We start from the raw sequence: 20,920 nt of genomic DNA on the forward strand, positions 1-20,920 counted from the left end.
AATTTGAATAACGTATTTGTAACTAGGGTTTCAATTCCAGATTAAGCATTTAAATATTAATATCCGGCATACTAATGATATACATTAGACTTTAATTCTAAAATAAAACATATAAATAATGGAGTAAATGTACATATCGTTTGGTAGTGACCTTGAATGCTAGCATCTCGTAAACTGACCATCTCATTCCCTACCGAGTAATCAAAATTTAACTGCACGATTGCCGTTTCTTTAGATGCGTTGGAAGAGAAGCATTAGAACCGCTATACTAGGTCAAGACAGAACTGACCCCATCTCTGGTTAGGGGAGTTGAACCATGGCTTGTCATCCATGAACAGTTCGTATGATATTATTTATGTTTGTTTTTAACCAAAATGAACGAATATTAAAAAAATATGGTTATTTAATAAATGAAAAAACAGGATCAGACCAGTTTGTTGACGTTCACAAATAAGTTTGTTTATCGACTCATTCGTTTAATGACTTGTTTTTATAAACTCAATTAGAAGCGCATTTTGTTGTACATTTTACATATCGGTGGATATATGGACTAAATTGAACATATTATGAAATTTGGAATTTAAACACCAGTGACATAATTTTATCATTTTTAGCTTGCAAATGAACATATTCGTGAATGTTAAACAAATATATTCACAAACGCTAAACAAAGGGACATGAATAACTTTAAAATATGAACAAACGAGTACGAACATAAACAATGGTATAACCTTATTCGTTTAAGTTTGATCTTTTTCACCCAACATGTAAAATAATTAGAATTTTCGAATTATAAAAGAGGAGGATTAAATTTTAAGATTATTAGGATTATAAGGACCAGGGCAGGGTTGAACCAATATCAAATAGATTGGAAAGCCAAAATGATTTCTCCAACTGCCATGTCATTAATTGTGTGCAAAAACACCCGTGTCGTATTATCTTGTATTTTTTACTCTTTTTAATCTACAGATATTTTGTTTATCAAAATGGGAAAAAGCAGCCAATTACAAGATCCGAGGCAACTACTAAGAGGGAAACATACACCACGTGTCTCGTTCAGGATCCGACACATAACGAAAGGGACGTCGCCACGTCAGATTGCTTTTTTTAGTGTACAATTATTTCTCTCGTTTACACGTTTGTTTCAAGATGTGAATCCCACCACCCGCAGCGCGCGTGACGTGAATGTGTGGGGCGCTTTTATTTATTTCCTTCCTCTTTCTATCTGCGCGGTGAAATTTGACCTATCGGGTAGGTTCCTCCATTTTTTAATTTAAAACATATTTGTGGGAGGGCCGATCTCACACGTCATCACTAGCGGCCACATTTCGCGAGCGTGAAAGTTGGCATAGGCGAGGAAATAATTTCTGATCTGCAGCTGTGGGGCCTACATTCTCGGAAGTTCCGCGACCGTGACCCCATCCATCGGACGGTCCAGATCCGTTCGTTCATCCACGACCACGAGTCTCCTGCTCCATGCAGCCCCATGATGTTTTTTCGTGGATAAACTACGAATTTAGTATTTTTAAATTATTAGTTTAATTGATTTTAGAATTTAAATTTATTTTAAAAAATATATATTTAATGTTTAATTTTTATTTTATTTTAATATTTATTATTTTAGTATTTATTATTAAAAAATTAATGTATTTAATACATAAACTATTAATTTTGATCTATTTTAATACCTAAACTTTTAATTATTTTTAAAATTTAAACATTAAATTCTGAAAAATATTATAAAATAAAATAAAAATAAAATTTTAGATATGAATTTAAAAAAGTTGAAAGTTATGAAGTTTGTGCCACCAGTAACATCCAGTCACCACATCACTTTGACAAATCCTAGGGTCGCTTCCTCTGTCGATCGAGATTCGTAGCCACAATTCGTAAATCTCCTAACCCTAAAACTACGTTCTTCACATATATTCATGTAACTTATTTAGTCATCAATATATTTTTCCAGTTTTATTTTAGTCATAAACTATTAATTTTTAAAATCACACTCAATATTATATTTTTTCGTTCGATTTTGATCACTTACGTTAAAAAGTAAATATAATTATTGATGTGATGATTTTTTCACTGATAACATGATATTATTTTATGATGATATGTGAGCATCAACATTACTTTTTTAAAGGTGAGTGATTAAAATAGAATCAAAATATAAAATTAGACATGATTTTGGAAAAAATAATTAAGTGAGTAAAAGGAACTACAAGAATAAATGGGGACTATATACATAGTTTACCCAAAAATTTATTTAATATTAATTAATTAATTACTTGTTACCAAATCGGTAGCGAGTGAGATGAAACTACGGAAGCTTAGGTGGGAAGGAAAATAAAATATGACACGTTGCGATATGGAATAATTTAGAAGAAAAAAAGGAATGAAGGGTTAGGATTTGGGTATTATTTGGCAATCACAGATCTTGGTCGTTCATTAACGCTTGGACTGGGTTTCGTTGAGGATGAAATAGCGAAAAGAAGATGACATTTACAGCACAAAAAGTGGAAAGACAGAGATAAGGAGGAGGGAGAGAGAGAAGCTAAAATCTTTCAAGTCTGAGTCTGACAGATTGTTTCCACACCAGATCTTTGAAAACTATTGAAATCGTATTATCGCCGGAGATTGGCACCGCTGCTCTGTTCTCCGGTGGACTATGGTGGATTTGAGACGATTCACTAATGAGTGATTGGATTACTCTTGTTTCTATTTCAACTGATTTATTATTATCTGCAAAGACGATTAATTTACAGAGATGGATAGAATCAGAGAGGCCAGGAGAGCCACTATGGCCGCCGTTGCGGCCACAACACATGGCCTTTCACGGCGGCGGCATAGAAGTAACTCTCTTAGAGACTCACCAGGTTTTTTTAAAATCAGATCTGGTCCTCCTTTTCATCTCTAACGCTGTCTTTAAGGTGAATTTTTCTGATTCGATTTTGTTTCTTTTCCCTTTTTGTTCGGTGCAGAGGATGATGGACCGGTGGAGCTACAAGAAACGACACGTTTAAGGGATCGAAAGAAGGATCGAGATCGAGAACTGGAAAGGGATAGAGAACGGGAGAGAGAAAGAGAAAGAGATCGCTTGAGTAGAACGAGTAAGAGAAGAAGAGGGGATAAATTGATAAGTAACAGAGAAGATGTAGCTGATGAAAGTTCTGAAGAAAGTGTAAACGATGACGAAGATGAAGATGATGAAGACGGCGGGGGAACCACCGCTGGTGGAGGTTCTGTTTGGATGATTCCGCCAAACAACGTCGCCGGTTGTTTGTCGATTCACCATCAACAGCATCAAAATCAGCACCAACATCAACACCGGAAGAGCTTCCAACTACCGGTGAAAGTTATTAGAACGACACCGCCAGCGGGCCTTCCTATGGCTACCATCACAACTACCTCATCTACACGGAAGGCTGCTGATGAGATGATTGGCGTGTCGGTACCTAGAAAAGCTCGGTCAGGTAGAGAGATGCAAGAGATCAGCGAAATTCTGTCTTTTTGTTAGCATATTATGCTTCTGTAGTCACTGATTTGTTGTGTTTTTCTTTTTTTACAGCTTCAACTAAAAGGTCTCACGAATGGGCATCTAGTGCCTGTGCTGTTGGTGTAGTTGGCGGAGAACATATTCACCGTCAAGCTTCAACTTCGCCGGTGAGAACAGGTTTAGCTGGGATGTTAACATCGCCGTCGCCGGCTCCTGCCTCTCCATCTTCTTCCAATGCTTCTGTGAGGAAGAAGATGGTTAGTTTTCTGGCTACATTTTTTGTTCCGCTTCTTCGTGTGTTTTTTAGTTCAAATTATTGACGAGGATTTGGTTTTTGATGTAGAAGCCTAACGGAGCAAAGCAAAGGCCACCCAAATCGTCGTCGAAATCCTCATCTTCAGCCCAAGAAGAGATTGAGATGGAGATTGCCGAGGTTTTATATGGTTTGATGAGGAAGCCACAAGTCCCATCGAAGCAAGATATAAATGGGAATGATTCAAGAGAAGTTAATAAGCACAATAATGATTCCAAATCAAGAGTTTCTTCACCGGTCTCCCACTCCCCATCATCTATTCCTCAGCCATCTTCCATTTTACTTTCAAATTCTAACTCTTCCGCTACTCCTATGTCTGCAGTTGGTCAGTAACTTTTAGATTAGAAGAAATAGAAGCTTGTACCTTTTTGAGCTTTTGGGTGACAGATTTTGATTTGGGTATTGTTCCTTTTTATTGTTTATGCAGCTCCAAAGAGGAAAAGACCAAGACCAGTGAAGTACGAGGATGAAACTACGCAGATAGCACCTCCTTCTATTTTCCCTGTTATGAACAATTCCATTTCGTCTACTACAACTAAGGTTGAAATCTATCAACCTGCTAAAATTGAAGCTACCTCTCCCAATTTTGAGAAGAACACTGGATCAGTGGCTGAAAATTTGATACATTCTTCTCAAGCCGGACCAGCTTCATCAGGGTTGGATCAAGCTGAACCAGTGAAAGAAGTGAATAGCAGTTTGGTAAAGGATTCTAAGCCTTTGACCGAAGAATCTGAGAGTAGAGATCTGGGTATATGTAAAAAAGAGGAGTCTCAATCGCTGTTGAAGGAAACTGCACCATCTCCTGTTAATAATAATCCTTCTTCCGCTGGTCTCCGATTGGATGATGAGCGTGATGATTTGACCATGACAAAAGCGTGAGCATTGCTCCCTTTGCTCATTTCCTTTATTTTTTTAATGAGGGGTGTTATAATTCTGGAAACCTTTGGTGTCTCAGGAATTCAACAGTTCGTGAGATTGAGAGTCAGCGGGAAGATAAATTCCAGATTGATCTGATGGTACGAATCCCATTGTTGTTAAAAGATCCAACTTTCTTTTTTTCTTTAAAAAATCTCCTTCTTATTGATTCTTGACTACGGAATTCTTAGTTTCTCCCACCGTTTTTTTGGTTTTAGGCTCTTCCTCTATATAGATCATCACCAGAAAGGGGTGATGGGGTTAGTTTTGGGGCTTCAGATCCTAAACCATTGTCCACAGATATGGAATTGGTGAGTCACCAAGCTGTCATATCTTTCAGTATGATGTTTGTCTCATTAATGGCCTTTGGTTTTTTTCCACATGCAGGAGATGACGTCTACGGTTAAGGAAGATGATACAAGAGTGAAAATCGGAAAGGAAGATGTGAATGTGGATGCTGATAATAATAGCAAGCACAAACCGATTGCTGAAGAAGTCAAGTCACATAATCCAGTTGTAAATAGTGAGAGGAATATTAATCTTCAGCTTGATTTGGAGAAATCCGATAGAGATAGTGGCACAGGTAGTGTCTGTGCGAACAAGTTTAATCACCATGCTCAAAAGCAGCAGCATCAACAGCCTGATATTGAGAAATCCGGTAAAAAGCAATCCCTTTTTCTTTTCATGGGAAAACTTCTCTCTGGTTTCTGATTGGATTTCTGTTATTTGTCCAGCACAATCTGGTGCTCTACCTTTGCCGATGTCATTGGCTAGCTGGCCTGGTGGACTTCCTCCAATGGGGTATAACTTGATTTAATATTGGGTTTTTGTGCGTTTTTGGTATTAGATGATATAAACCTGTGGTTTAGATGTTAGAATGAGGGTAAGGGTAATGACTTTCCCCCCCTTCCTGAGCAGATACATGGCTCCTCTACAAGGTGTTGTTTCCATGGACGGGAGCGCTGTATCTTCAGCATCTATTCAGGCATGACTGTTCTTTATGTTCTCCTGTCTTTGTTATTCTTATTGTTATTGGTTCTAATCTATCTTTAACTTTTGTACTATGTAGCCTCCATATTTGCTTTTTAATCAACCAAGGCCAAAGAGATGTGCAACCCATTGTTATATTGCTCGAAATGTTCACTATCACCAGCAATTCATGAAGATGAATACTTTCTGGCCAGCAGCACCTGGCTCAGCTTCACTCTATGGACCAAAGACAAATCTAAATATTTTGCCCCCTTCGGAATTGAATGGGAACATTCCTGGGAGAGCTGTGAATTCTGTACATGACAAGGGGCAGAGTCTTGCAATTTTCCCTGGTCATGTTGGTAAAGATAAAAGTTTGCAGGCTGCTACCAATTCTGTGGATGGTGCACAGAGAAAGCAAATACTTCTGCAGCCAGCTCTACCCACTGGAGCACCAAGTAATATTCTGGTATATTCTTGACTGAGAAAACCTCTTTTCTATTTATTTATTTTTAACGAAGTCCTATGCTGTATAAAATTCCACAATTATATCTGATAGTGTTGTGAACTTGCCCTTAACATTATACAATAAAAGTGCCTAAGACCCTTTTGGGTGAGGCCGCTTGATCAGGCACACGGCTGGTCACCTACAGTAACACTTGTATAGGTTTTTTCAATATATAATAATATAGAAAATATTTTTAGAGTTTAAATTCTTATTAAATGCTGTTCACACGTGCTGTCTAACAGATCAAATCGCTTTACACTTAAAATTTGTTAAATTATACAAATATTTTAATTTCACTTTCCATTGTTGAATTTGATAGTCATGAGATTTTATTTGAACTTCAAAAAAGGAACATTTTAGTTAAACTAAAATTTTATAAATCCTGTCCTTTTGCTATCGGACTTTGGAAAGCAGTTTTACAACTGAACGATACGACTATTACTCCTCTTACTTGGGAAACTATGGTATCTTGGGCTAGCACAACTTGGAGAGGGAAGTCTCTTATCTCCACCTTATTGAAGATTTCTTGGAACGCTTTTATCTACTTCATCTGGCAGGAAAGGAATCAACGTATTTTCCAGGGTCGGCAAAGATCGATCGATATTTTGCTTAATGACATTATTGAAACTGTTAGTATTAGACTTAGGGGCAAAGCTATTAATAGACTTGATAGAACTAACCAATTGCTTTGTAATGCTTGGGGTATAGTCTAACCAAGCTTTGGTTCTTTTGCATTTAGGTTGCTTTGTCTCTTTGTTGGCTGATTTGTTGTAGTATAACATTGTTATTTTGGGTAATAAATTCTGATTTATCCAAAAAAAAAATTATAAATCTAAATTTTAAAATTTTTGTAGCAGATTCGATGTGACGGTGTATTTATATGTTTTAATGGTGTAAACACAAATAAGGCTGACAATTTATAGTAGAGTCTAGACGGTTGATATTTATTTAAGGATAACTATATCATCTGGACGATCAATTTGATATTTTTCTTTGTGATGTGTTTCTATTTCAGCATGGCCCAGCGTTTATTTTCCCATTGAGCCAGCAACAAGCTGCTGCTGCATCTGTCCGACCTGGTTCTGTGAAATCTCCTGGTGCTGGCAGCACAACATTGAGTACATCTAACTCTGCCTCAGCGAGTACCAACCCGGCTGGTGCAACTGCAGCCCCAGCAATGAGCTTCAACTATGCGAATATGCCAGGCAACGAAACCCAGTACTTGGCAATTCTGCAGAATAATGCATATCCATTTCCATTTCCTGCACCTGTTGGGGCACCGCCTGGATATCAAGGAAATCATGCACAGTCTATGCCTTTTATTCCTGGATCTTTCTATTCTTCCCAAATGCTTCACCCGTCACAGATTCAGCAGCAGCAGCAGCAGCCACCTACACAGTTACAGCAAAGCCAACAAAGTCACCAGAACCCTAGCATGTCCAGTGGTGCATCCTCCTCCCAGAAGCATTTGCAGATGCCTCATGGAAGTGGGGTGGGTGGTGGCAGTGGAAACTTGCAAGTTTTTCCTACTTCCAAAAATCAGTCACCTCATCCCCTACAGCTTCAGCAACGGCAGCAACAGCCAAGTCAGCATGCTTCTCATCAAGCTCGGCGCCGTGAGGGTGAATTAGGTGGCAAAGATAGCCCATCAACTGCTGATAGCCGAGTATCTGGTGCTAATATGAATATTTATGGTCAGAATTTTGTCATGCCCTTGCAACCTCCGAACTTCACTTCGATGACTGCAGCGCCATTGGGTGGTTCCACCACTTCTGGTGGAAACCATGGGGAAAAGAAGCAACATACCCAACAGCGAGGTTCAAAGCCTGGAGTTGAGTCTCTTACATCTCAATCTTTTGCCATGTCATTTGCCTCCATTAATGGTACTACTACTGCTCCTGGACTTGATATTTCCTCCTTTACACGTGATCATGCAATTCTTCAAAGCCTTCCAGAGAATACAAGGCAAGGCTATCAACCGATCATGGCAGCCGCCATAGCTGCCCAAACAGCACAACAGAAGAAGAAGAATTTTCATGCTTCTGAAGAAGGGAATCACGGAACTAATGAAGCATCTAGTGTGGAAGAAGGGAGGAACACAATGGCAGGAAATATTTCTGCTACTGCTGGGCAGTCCATTGCCTTCTCCAGGCCGGATCTGTCTGATTCGTCTGTTTCCACTCTTCCAGGCAACAATGTTATTGATAGTTCAGCCCGCACAATTAATCTTGGCTCTGCTCCTGCCAGAACTTCAGGTTCTGTTATGCCAGCTTCGATCAGTGGTGTAAATTCTAATGCTCAGCAGCAACTTCAGCAAAATCAACAGCAGCAAATGCTTCAGCTTCAGAAATCACACCAATTTGGGACTGCCGCTGCTTCTCGAAGTAAGCTGCCGTCAACAAGCAACGGTAGTGCTTATTCTGATTACCTTCCTTCATCTTCTATGGCTGGAAAATTTCCAAATCACCTGTTTCCTCCGAATATGGTGCAAACCAGCAGCAGCCCAACTCAATCTTCTCAGTGGAAGAATTCTGCAAGAACAACTGCTTCTCAAGTTTCTCCATCTCTATCATCATTAACCCTTAAAAATATTTCCCAGCAACAAGCCCAACCACAACAAAACCACACAGAGATTTCTTTTACAGCTAATCCTAAATCAACACGTCAACAGCCTCTTACTAGCACCCCATCCTCCTCTCCTCAGATGGTGGTTGGCTCTCCCACGACTTCAATATCCAGAAGTACTGGTGGTAGCCCCAAGACAACAGGTTCCGCTTCTACTGGCAACAAAGGTAGTCAAGCATCTAGTTTATCATCTCAGCAGACCAAGAATACACCATCTAGTCAAATGTCATCTCCCATTGGTGGGAGGAGTGTGCCTTCCGTCCTGGGAAACCCCCAGCCAAGTTCATCTTCAAATATGTGTACCAAGCCCCAGGTGGTGCTACAGCAACAGCAGCAGCATCAAAAGCATGCTGTGCATCCTGCGCAGCTGTTCTTCTCAAATGCTTACATGCAGGCCCAAGCTCAACACACACCAAGTACAACAGCTGCAAGTGGGTACTATCTTCAAAGACACCGTAACGAGCAACAGCAGGCACAGCCTCCAGGATCATCAACAACTTCAACGTCCATGTTGTCATTGTGTTCCACAGCCAACACTGGTACAACCGACCCTGCAAAGGCGGCTGCTGCGGGAAATACAAAGGGAGGCGGCATAATAACAACACAGGGGCTTATCCATGCTGCTCAATTCGCTACCACACAGTCCTCTGGAAAGCCATATCAGCTTGTTCCGGGTTTGCAGTATTTTCATGCCGTTCCTGCCGCTGTTCAGGTGAAACCAGCAGAGCAGAAACAACCTGCTGGTGAGTAGATTTATGCCCTTCTGTTCTTTGTTCGTATTGATTATCGCCTTACAAGGAACAAGAAAAAGATAGGGCAGTGGGAAGAGATGTTTGTATTGCAGAGTTTCTTGTGGGTTGTGCTTACTATAATGTTTATCCAACATATATGCATACACTTGTGTTGATAAACTTGATCATCCTCAAGTCTCTAATTAATTAGAATGGTTTGATGGGGGAGAAAGATGGGGAAATAGGTTGTCAAAAAACTGTTTTTGTAGGGCAAAAGATGTAGTAGGGGAAATAGGGCTGGAGGAAAAGCAAAGGAGGGCAACACCTACCTTTTCCATCTATTGTTGGCAGTAACGATGGTTCTTTTTGCTCTTTAATTTTATTTTCTTTTTATTTGGGTTTTTGATTAGATGGGTAGACAATCTTTTGACAATATATATGCAACTCGAAGGTGTATATGTGTTGCACGTGCACATTTAAGAGTAATTCTCTCCATTTTTTCCTGATATACTGTCTCCATTTTTTCCTATGTATGTATATGTGCTAGACTTTTCCAAATCTACCCTTTCTCTTTTTCTTTAAGATGGGTGGGTCCCTAGCCAATTCAGGAACTAGAGGGGCATACATGCGGATGCTCTCATCTTCACACGTGCTCACATTCTTTTGTATTGTCCCCTTTTTTAAGAAAAATAATTTTAGAGCTATTATGTTATATTATCTTATCGGTGTAAAATAAATAAAAATAAATTCAAAACATGAAACTGTGGGGTTGTTCAGTTTTCTCTAAATTTTGGTGTGGATGTGGATGTTGACCCCACCAATAAAGGCATTTGTTCCCTCCTCCAACCCCAAAAGATCTACCAATAAAACAAATACCTATTAGGTCTTTCATGATGTTGGGAGTGGGTCCCTTTCTCTTAGAAAAAGAAATTCAAGTGGGTCTCTCAGAACCCTATAGATTGTTAACCAACGTTTCTTGCCATTGATAATAAGTATTACTGATGTGGATGTTTTCTCAAATATGTTACGAAGTAAATAATATTTGTGGTTGTTGGTAAGGATGAAAATAATCAGTTTGTAGTTTGTTGTTGGTAGAGACGAAAACAATTAGTTTGGTTGGTAAGGACGAAAATAATCAATTTTTAGATGTATGGACAGTTATTCAAGTGGAGGAGAAACAATTATGAGATGATTTTTGCATAAACTTCTGATTGACTGAGCATTAGTAGCGAAGGATCTACACCATACACTAATGTTAGTTGATGACAGAAAATTTTAATGAGGAATCCCATTAAGTTATCTTTGTGTGTTAAAAGACCACATTTAAAAAAAATAAAACGAAAAGTATATATATATTTTTTTGAAGTGCAGGGGTTTAACGTACCTTTTACCATAATTTAGTAATTCAAAATCATCTGATTTAAATATGAAATTATCCGAACATAGAGAATTTAAAATGTAAACCAATCCGATCCAAACCAACCGACATGTCCAATTGAAAGGTCAAATTAGAATGAATTGTAGAGTCAATTCGAAATAAAATGGTGTTCAATGCCAATAAATATGAGAAAAATAGGGGGACCACATACTCCCAAATGTAACAGAAAATTTAAGACCAAATTTGAGAAGATATATAAACACCTCCCCCTTCCCATCCTCCCAAATCCAGCTAAAAGGTCAAAAAATAACTCTTTTTTCTTCTTCCTCCAGGGGCGTAAAACACAGTTTACAATGGCTGCAAACCGGGTTATGGCCCAGGCTTTTCTTCTTCTGATGGCTGCTTTGCTTCGATTTTCCTACGCAGCTGTTTACAAGGTCGGCGGCTCCGCCGGTTGGACCACCATTGGCAATATTGACTACAAGCAGTGGGCTGCTACCAAAACCTTCAAACTTGGTGACATTATTGGTGAGTTCCTCCTCCTTTCCTTAGTTTGCGTGCGTTTTCCTATCGCAGTTCTGGGTTTGTCGAGGTGCTTGTTGGTGTATTGGATTTCCTTTCTGTTCTAACAAAATTAGATTGCATAATATCTCTGTTTGGAACTGAAATTCCATTTAAATAAGAGTAATCTACGGACGTAGAATTTTATATGGAATAATTAAATTCTAAAATATAATAGAATCTGAAAATTCACAGACTGCTCCCATTGTACTCCTTGGGTTCATCGCAGCTGCAAGGATATTTTTAATTTCTTGTTTTCAGTGACGGATTGAAGACTATTATTCTCTAAAAAAATTAAAATTATGGTATATTAAGTTGGTGTCTAATATAAAGTTGTGTTGTTTACAACTCACAAAGGAATCTTACAGGACACTTGCAGACAAACATAAAAAAAAGTGGTACCAACATTCACCAATTTGTTAGGGTCCAGTGAACCACAACCCACTTTCACATGCCTCTATCATTGCAACTTTCATTTCACCCCAAAAGCTCTTTCAAGTTTATTTATGATGTCTGGTGGAGTCTCAAATCCATCCATTCAACGTTTGTCAAAACTTGAAAAATAGCATCTGTGAGAAATGAAAAAGTTGAGGGACCTTTCGGCTGTATTATAATGTTCAATAACTTCTTTGATGGGAAAAGAATGGGGCCCAGCTGTGTGTTCATGCTTAATTATATAATAATGCATTCTCACATTTTCAGTACACTTCTCCTAATATAATTGAATCACCTACCTATGTGTCATGATTCAATGAAAATGTCACAAATGGAATGATGGATTTATATAATTTTAGGGTGGTTTTGTAGATTAAAAATTAAATTATGAGATTGATTTTAGGATTGTGCCTGTATTATCCTGTATCATATTGTGTTTATTTTAACTACCCTTATTTTGTAGATTTAAAAACTTACACCCTATGATTTATTAGGATCAACTTATAATGTTAATTTATTCTAAAAAGTTACACTTTTGATAAGTTTTTTTTCAACCATTTTCCATCTTGGGTAAACTACACATTTAGTATATAAACTATCAGTTTTGATCCGTTTTAGTACCTAAACTTTTAATTTTTTCTAAACCATACCTAATCTTTAGTTTTTATTTCATTTTAGTATTTCACCGTTAAAATAAGTATTTAGTGCCTAAACTATCAAGTTCGGTCCGTTTTAATACATAAACTTAAAGTGTTTAGTACCTAAATTATCAAGTCTTGCACCTAAACCATACCTAATTTAATGTTAAATTTTGAACAGATATACTAAAATGAAACAAAAACTTTAATGTACGATTTTGAAAAAAAAAGAGTTTAGATAATTAAAACAGATCAAAACTGGTAGTCTAGGTACTAAATATGAAATTTACCCTTCTATTTTTCTGTAGTCTTATATTACCAGATGTCTTTTAGATTCGTCCACAAATCCTACTGGCATTACTTGATGTTTAGACTGACATAAATCTGTTGTTGTCACCATTAATAATGGCAAACAGTTTTCGAGTACAATGCTCAGTTCCACAATGTGATGCGAGTAACCCATCCCATGTACAAGGCCTGCAACACCTCAGCCCCTTTGGCTACATTTACCACAGGCAATGACTCCATTAGTATAACTACCAAAGGTCACCACTTCTTTTTCTGTGGTGTTCCCGGACACTGCCAATCCGGACAGAAAGTCGACATCAACGTGCTTCGCATGTCCGAAACCGCTCCGGCCTCGGCTCCCTCTGAACCGACGACAGCTGCTACTTCGGTTCCTTCAGCGAGTGTTCCGTCACCCTCGGCGAGTACCGCCATCTCTCCAAAAGGTTCAAGGGGGAGTTTCGGTAAGCTTTGTTTTGCAATGGCAGGCCTTGTAATTCTTGTATCATCAGGTTTACACTGAACCATGTTAGTGTGATTATTCCAATAGTTGTAGAATCAATTATATTACTTAGTAGCATTGTTATGAAGGAAGGCTTGCTAGCTACAACTAAAGTGCCTTGTCTTTTTGGCTTTCATTATTATTGATGCACCGATGTTTCATATGTACAATAATTGGAAGTATTTCTTGAAGCAACAAAAAGTAAAACCAAGTAACAACACCACAAGTATTTTCGTACAGGACCAATTTAAAATTTTGTGTTAAGAGATGAACTTATAAAAAAAAATTAGAGGATGATAAATATAAAAAATTTTAGAGGATGGTAAAAATAAATTATCAATAAAAATACAAAAAATATTTAAAATATATACCAATTTAAAATTTATTAGGAAGTCGTTCAAGGCACATATATGACCCAACGCTAATAAGAATACTTAAGCTATGATGAAGGTGATTAGGTGAAAAGCATGTTAGAGTCGGTGACGAATCTAAAAATTAAAAAATAGAGTTCCAAAATTTTAATACTATATTCTAAAAATTTGAGTATGTAATTTTTCTTACTTTTTCTATTCCCATTAGCAAATTAAACAAAATATAACAACTTTATTAAAAATATGGGTGTGCAATGGCTCTTCTATGGAGCCATGCACATCTGCCCCTGGTTGGAGTTAATCACAAATGAGAATCCAGCTTTTGTGTCTTAAAAGTAAATGCTTCGTTAGGTGATTGTGAATTGTTATGTCAATACCATAATAATAATCATTGGTCAAAGAATCAAATTAAGTTCTATATCTGAAATTGAGGACCATATTGAATGCAAAAATAATCCGAGAGTCACATTAGCTTTTTTGAAAACGTTTGAGGGTCTCACGTACAATTAAGCCTTGAGAAATTGATATGGGAAAGTGTCCACGTGGTCAACCCAATTACTAACAAACTTGTCAAAAGTTAAGGTCGTAGACAAAAGACAGCCCGTGAATAATAAGAAAGCACGCGCTCCTACATTTAAAAGAGAACGGCGTGTAGTACACGGAACAACCAGCACGGCGACGTGTTAACCGTTTCCATGAACTTCCATGTGCCCTACCGCCGCCTTTCTCACGCGGCGTGCAATAATGCTTTAAAAGAAATTTTATTTATTTAAGTAAAAAATTGCCTAGAGCAATCGATAAGGGTATGAATGAATCGAGTTTGAACTAATAATATATTTTTATTAATCCGAGGCAAATAAAAAATAATATATGTTAAGATATAACTCTTAGATTTTTAACATTAAAAGCTCTCACCGTCGATATTTATGTGCTTGAACTTGAATATTAAAAAATTAACAATAATTCCTTCACCATAAAAGGCAATTAATTCTTGTTTACTTAAATTTTTAATACAATCTTCATATTTTTTTATATATTTTTGAAGTTATTTGTGGTCGATTTATTTATTATTTACGAACATAATTAATAATATATTCTTTTAATATTCGTTAATATTTTCGTTTATATATTCAGAAAAATAGAGAAATAATGAAAATATGTTCACAAAAATTAAATATTAAATATAATTTTAAAAATTAAAAATTTAAATATTAAAATAGATGAAAACTGTATCTTTATTCTCTCTTCCTTAAAATCCTACTTTTCTTCTACAATATTATTCTGTCCGACTTTTCTTCGAATTCCCAGAAACAAACAGCAGAAAGGGCATAAAACCCAACTCTGTTTCTCCACTGCCAGCCAAAAAATCCCCTCGCAACAGATCCATTTTTGTAGTTGCAAAAAAAGAAAAAAAAAAGGATTTGTTTTGTTTTGTCTTCGAAAAGAGAATTCCTTTGGGTTGACTAAAGATTAAAGCTTTCATGGGGTCCATGAAGATTTGCCTCCCTCCTCTTATGTTTTTTCTAATACCACTAAAAAAGCTTCAACTTTTGGCCCTTTTTTTTCTTCAAAGGTTGTAATTTGCTCAAACCACACTCTTTTGGTTCCTTCTTTTTATCCTTTCCTCCTGTTTCGGATTGTACTGAATTGGGTTAACTACAAAGGAGATAGATGCTAGAGGGAAGCATAGGGTACAAGCAGAACTCAAAAGGCTAGAGCAAGAGGCTAAAATCTTAGAGGTTTGTAAAAAATATTTCACCTTTTTTTTCAATACTATTTTTGGGTTAATCTTTTAGCTACAGAGATGTTGATGTTCTTGTTTGGGATGTTTGATTTTCTGTTGCTTTGATGATTGGTAGAGCACAAGGTTCTTAATTTTGAGTTCGTGGGATCGAGTTCACTGAGGAGGACATTTCATAATTCGGAGGTTTGCTCTCAACCTGGTATTTGAGACAGCCTACTATCTTACTTCCCTTATCTTATTACATACGAGAACAAGGGTCAACCAACCATTTTTTGATGATTGGATTTGGATTATTTGATTGTGTCTTTGAATTTCAAATGATAAGTCACCTGAATTTTATCCCTTGTTCTGGATATGGAGCAAATGCTAGACCTTGAATTACTGTCACTTTATTTTTGCTAAACAGATAGGGATACCCTCCAATTATTAAGTTATCATTATAGGGTAACAACTCTGGGAAAAATAGAAGTAGATGCAACTGATTTAGATGGCTTTTATTGGTTCGATTGCCCTACGGTATGGCCTTTTGCTATCCTCGAAAGTTAACTGCAGCGGACCTTTTCTTCATTTGCATCAATTCAACTTCTTTGGTTTAATTCAACAGGACCAGTGCACTTGATTTGTTCCGAATAGATTACTTCATTCGTTCGTAACTCGTAAGTTAACTACAGTGGCTCTTTTCTTCATTTGCACCAGTTCAACTTCTTTGGTCCGATTCAATAGTTCTAGTGGACTAGATTGGTTCTGAATCGGTTGCTTCTTCTACAGTTGCTCTTTTCTTCATTTGCATCAATTCAATAGGGCTAGTGGACTAGATTGGTTCCTAATCGATTACTTTTTCCTTTGTTCGAATGTGACTCCCTCGTCTATAAGACCTAGTTTTTAAGTCATCTTTCCGATGACCTTAACTTGAACTTTTATTGTACTGCTATTCTGTTCTATAATACGTTGTCTTAAAGAACTTGCTGTTCACGTTATGTGGCTAGGTCTCTGGTGTTGATACCAGATTCTTGAGTCCTTGTTTTGGTTCATTAAGTTGATTCATTATGCTCACGTTCAATGATTTATCGTTGCTCTTCACCACCTTTCAAATTTGGTTTGTTCGATTCGGATGCATACCGACTTTAGGCTGTAATTTATTATATTTGATTTGTTTAAATATTAACTTGTAATATGAATGAATGTTATTGCTTCACCTGTGAAGCTTATTGATATATGGGAATTCACCAAAATGGTTGGGGGGGCTTTTTCCGAAAGTCCTATGGACTAGACCGGAACAATTTAATATGAAATTTTGCTGTCATTGGATTTAAGCCTTTCGATTTATCCATTTGCAAGAGGGATGCGATTCATTTTGTATAGAGTTAGAATTGGCTATCAAACAGACATCCCATCCCATTATGTGGGAATTATATGTTTTTTCCTGATAATCAAGGGGTTGAAAGTTATACTATGTTACTGATCTAATCACGAGCTTAAGTTTGCTTACCGGAAGATTTAACGATGCAGGATTGGCTTCAACTACTAAGTTCTCCTTTTCCATCTTCTATTCCTAGATTCAATTTCAATGACTGTCTTGTATGTTGAATTTGAAGGTTGAATAAACATCGATGCAACCATCATTTTCTTAGCATGAAAGCTGATTGAAATATGTTTTCTTACTCATGACAGGATGCTCGGCAACGTCGAAAGTAAACCCGATCCGCTACTCCCCATGTACGTCGGGCCATCGGTACAAACATAGATACATAGATAACTTTATTTTCATTTTTGAGTAAGTCTGATAATTCCCTTTGATCAGTTTTTGACAGAACAAATGGCCCTATATAATTCCCATATGGGATCAATGGTTTGAAGGCCCCCAAGAAGCTCAAGGTTGCAAATGTTGGATACTGTTGATAGGTTTTTTTGGGTAAACTACGCGTTTAGTAGCTAAACTATCAGTTTTGGTCCGTTTTAGTACATAAACTTTTGATTTTTTCAAAATCATACCTAACGTTTAGTTTTTATTTCATTTTAGTATCCGATCGTTAAAAACTTAACGCGTTTAGTACCAAAACTGTCAGTTTTGTTCTGTTTTAGTACTTAAACTTTAAATCTTTTCAAAACATATATTAGATTTTGAGCGGGATACCAAAATGAAACTTTAGGTATGGTTTTGGAAAAAAAATAAAAGTTTATATATTAAAACGGATCAAAATTGATAGTTTAAGCACTAAACGCGTAATTTACCTTAGTTTTTTTTTTCCTGATTCGAAGAGTTAACCGTTATTATTATAGTGTTTAATTTGGGGAGGTTTTGATTTAATACAGAATATTAATGGTGATCTCATATGTTTATGATGTAGAAATGGACAATTTTACGGCATTTCCCCCCGAATACAATGAACCCCAACATTTTCTACAAAACATATCATACAGCAGATGGTACACAAAATGACTTTGTTTTAGTAATATGAATATGTAACATATGAAAGAATATACGAAAGAATCTATTTAGCGATATCAATGGTAAAGAAAATATTGAAACCATTAAGTGGCGTTAAAACGAAATGGTGACGGTCAACAAACCGTTAATACTCTAGAATATGAATCTTTTATCCTAGAATGAAACATTGAGGGTTGAAATGTTTTAAAAAAAAGTTAAAAGGACTATTTAGGGATTTTTTACGATGATATTATTAAATACATAAATGATATACTTTTGAAGTATTTTTTTTGGGATGTTTTGACTTTTGAGACTTTTTTAATGATTTAATTTTAAAAGGCAAAACGTCTTAAAACATATATTTCAGGGTATGCCTCTATATAAATAATTAATTTAGGGGGATTTGTGCATTTAAGACTTATAACTTCAACTGTGTATAGTTCTGCTAACAGGATCAATTACATTTACATGGCAAATTTTCCCCATATCGAAAAACAAAAATCATGCAGAAGAGAAAGAAGGGTAAATCAGGTGGTACGTAGGGTGGCAACTGCACGCCACCTTTGAAGAGAGGCCGACCATTTGTAAGCACAGCTGCTAGCATAGCCTCCGCCTCCGCTGCTGATTCAGTTGCTCCGTTCACTCTCCTCGGCCCTTCCCTCCAAATTCACAGCTCCCTCTCTGGTAAACCCTACACTTAGAACTAAAATCAAAGTCGAGGCAATTCCTTAACTATTCTCATCATAATCCTTGCTTATTTGAAATTACTTTCTTGGTAATTTTATCTTAAGTGCGGTGGTAAATTTGTTGTTTTTGCTACTGGAAGTAGAGCAGAACAATAGAAGGATAGTTCTTGCACTTCAAAGCGATTTGAAGAGTGAGTTAACTTGGCTTTGAACACTCTTAGATTGCTCTGTGGTATAATATCGGAACGATTGTCGGCAAACAAATAAACCTTCAGTTTTGTGTTTTGATCATATTTATAACAATAAATTCAGTCTTTTATATGGTGATTATGATGCGGAGAAGATCGATGATCGGCGCGATATAGCACTTCCTAAGGAACTTGGAGAGGGACACAGGGCTAGAACATTGGGTGCAAATTCTGTTGTAACAGGATTCAGCAACAAGTACGAGGCATTGGGATCAAATACCTTGCTGCCACAGTCGGGGTAGGCTCGGACGTCGTTTTTCTCGTCTTGCTGGTTTTATGGAGGTGGAAATAAAATTGGACAGTTTTTTATGCTGTGACAGGTTGGGGTCGGGTTCTTCTGCTGCTGAAACATCCGGGCCTAAGAATACAACTAGACGCCGTCGTTCGGAGTGGTGGCTTGATGAAGATGGTTTATTTAATCTAGATGATGAGCGTCGAGCTGAAAAACAGCAGTGTGCTGTTGCTGCATCTAATGTCATACGCAACTTCTCTTTCATGCCGGAGAACGAAATTGCCATGGCTCTGCATCGGCATTGCTTGGAAACTGTTTTTCAGTGTATAGAGGATCACATCATAGGTGAGACTACCATTCCCTTTTTCTCTTTCGTCGTGGACAGTTTAGTGTTTGTTTGTATGTCTTTGTCATTTATAATACATACTTGTGTGCGTAATGGTCTTTTTTTCTTCTATTATCTAATAGCAGAAGTTACCTGAACTCTTTCAGTATATCTCCGTGTGCTTTCTCTAGTTATTTTCTTGACGGAGGATGAACAACTTGTCACAAATGCCATCGAGGCGATTGTAATTCAGCTCCTTTGCTCAACCTTCGGATTTTCAGTTCACGGAAGCCATCTTAGTTAAAATAACGTGAAAATCCTGATCTACTTTCTTGCTTGAGATAGTGTGTGTGTGGTTCTTTTTAATTTCTAACTTCGAGTCGATGGTTACACCGACTGTTTACGGAACAGTGAAAGCGTGCAGTTCAAGCTATAATGGGGATGCTAAGATCTCCAATCAAAGACTGGCACTGCGCGGCTGCAGAATTTCTTGGGCGCATGATTATAAATCCTTTTTCCTTTTGTTCCTTAGGTAAACCATTCTGCTTGAATATTTTCTCAATTAAATGTCATGTTACAAGTAATTATACAAACTGGATGGTAATTGCAGATGTACAAGCGATTAGTCGATATCTTGAGCTTGCAAGCATTCGATGGACAAGCTACTGCAACTGGTGCACTCTATAACTTAGTCGACATCAATATGGACCACAGGTTGAAGCTAGCTAGTGAGAGATGGTAAGTTTTGTTTTGTTTTTAATATCGGATGATGGCGTACTGATGATGAATGTGATAATTCGTAGTCATGTTATCATCGAAGTTTATAGCTGAAAGAGCTTATCTTATTTTTACGGCGGCTGATTGTATACCGTAAGTGATCAAGACACCACATCCGGTGCCAGAATTATGCCGGAAAGCTGCAATGATAATAGAGCACCTTGCATCTGATCCTCAGAACCGGGTGTCGCTGCTGGCTTATGGAAATGCTTTTGCAGAGATACTCTTTTCAAAACCAAACAACAAAATCGCAGCAGCACGTGGAATTTGGGGTATGTAATCGAAAGACCATACACTTTCAATGTTGTATCCGATATATTCAATTAGCTTTCATCTCAACATCTACTCTCTCTTTAGAAACAGTTTCAGAGTCATCCTGAGGAAGGAGGCCAAGCAGTGGCAAAGGCAACAACGAACTGAGATTGCATAGGATAATCAAGGTGGTTAAGTTATCAATATTATTTTTGGTTCTGCAGCTAAACGTCCCCCAGCACGCCTACTCCGTTTGATATGGACATCAGAGTTGCAAACAGTGTTGCTTCCATCCCTTCCGGACATAGCTTGGCTGCAAGTACAAGAACCGGCATGAAAGAAGGCTGCAACATTGTCGATGAGCATAGAACATCAGCTGCAGACTTGAAATCAAATAAGTTGTCCAGTAGTTTTACTTTTACACTATGTTAGCAAACTTGGCTGCAAATGTGGGTGTAAATGAACGGACCGTTTAATAAATTGTTCATTTATTTAGTTAAA

The 20,920-nt window shown here is 37.3% G+C and overlaps 1 protein-coding gene, 1 long non-coding RNA gene and 1 pseudogene across 5 annotated transcripts; all 3 read left to right on the plus strand.

Moving 5' to 3' along the window:
- The first annotated feature begins 2,531 nt into the window (after positions 1-2,531).
- LOC120169990 (protein TIME FOR COFFEE-like) lies at positions 2,532-9,946 on the plus strand. 4 transcript variants are annotated; one of them, XM_039178056.1, is made up of 12 exons: positions 2,532-2,876; positions 2,982-3,473; positions 3,569-3,753; positions 3,840-4,134; positions 4,237-4,684; positions 4,765-4,825; positions 4,943-5,035; positions 5,112-5,382; positions 5,459-5,525; positions 5,643-5,709; positions 5,794-6,162; positions 7,217-9,946. In XM_039178056.1, exons 1-12 carry the CDS (start codon positions 2,768-2,770, stop codon positions 9,575-9,577), a joined length of 4,818 nt encoding a protein of 1,605 aa, XP_039033987.1. In that variant the 5' UTR covers positions 2,532-2,767; the 3' UTR covers positions 9,578-9,946. The 4 variants fall into 4 exon arrangements, with proteins under 4 accessions (XP_039033987.1, XP_039033988.1, XP_039033989.1 ...); XM_039178057.1 differs by having other exon boundaries at positions 3,843-4,134; XM_039178058.1 differs by having other exon boundaries at positions 3,569-3,663.
- Positions 9,947-11,221: 1,275 nt separating this feature from the next.
- On the plus strand, positions 11,222-20,866 carry LOC120169774 (annotated as a pseudogene).
- On the plus strand, positions 15,538-17,426 carry LOC120169991. The gene is made up of 3 exons (XR_005520701.1): positions 15,538-15,654; positions 17,143-17,187; positions 17,273-17,426. It is a non-coding gene; the product is annotated as an uncharacterized LOC120169991 (long non-coding RNA).
- Positions 20,867-20,920: the final 54 nt, after the last annotated feature.

This window comes from Hibiscus syriacus, unplaced genomic scaffold (assembly GCF_006381635.1).
Source record: "Hibiscus syriacus cultivar Baekdansim isolate YM2019G1 unplaced genomic scaffold, ASM638163v2 tig00111769_pilon, whole genome shotgun sequence".
Taxonomy (NCBI): Eukaryota; Viridiplantae; Streptophyta; class Magnoliopsida; order Malvales; family Malvaceae; genus Hibiscus; species Hibiscus syriacus.

Coding starts and splice junctions, on each gene's coding strand:
- LOC120169990 (XM_039178056.1), top strand. CDS start 2,768: ATGGATAGAATCAGAGAGGCCAGGAGAGCCACTATGGCCGCCGTTGCG. Junction 2,877..2,981: donor CTCTCTTAGAGACTCACCAG/GTTTTTTTAAAA, acceptor TGTTCGGTGCAG/AGGATGATGGACCGGTGGAG. Junction 4,685..4,764: donor GATTTGACCATGACAAAAGC/GTGAGCATTGCT, acceptor TTGGTGTCTCAG/GAATTCAACAGTTCGTGAGA.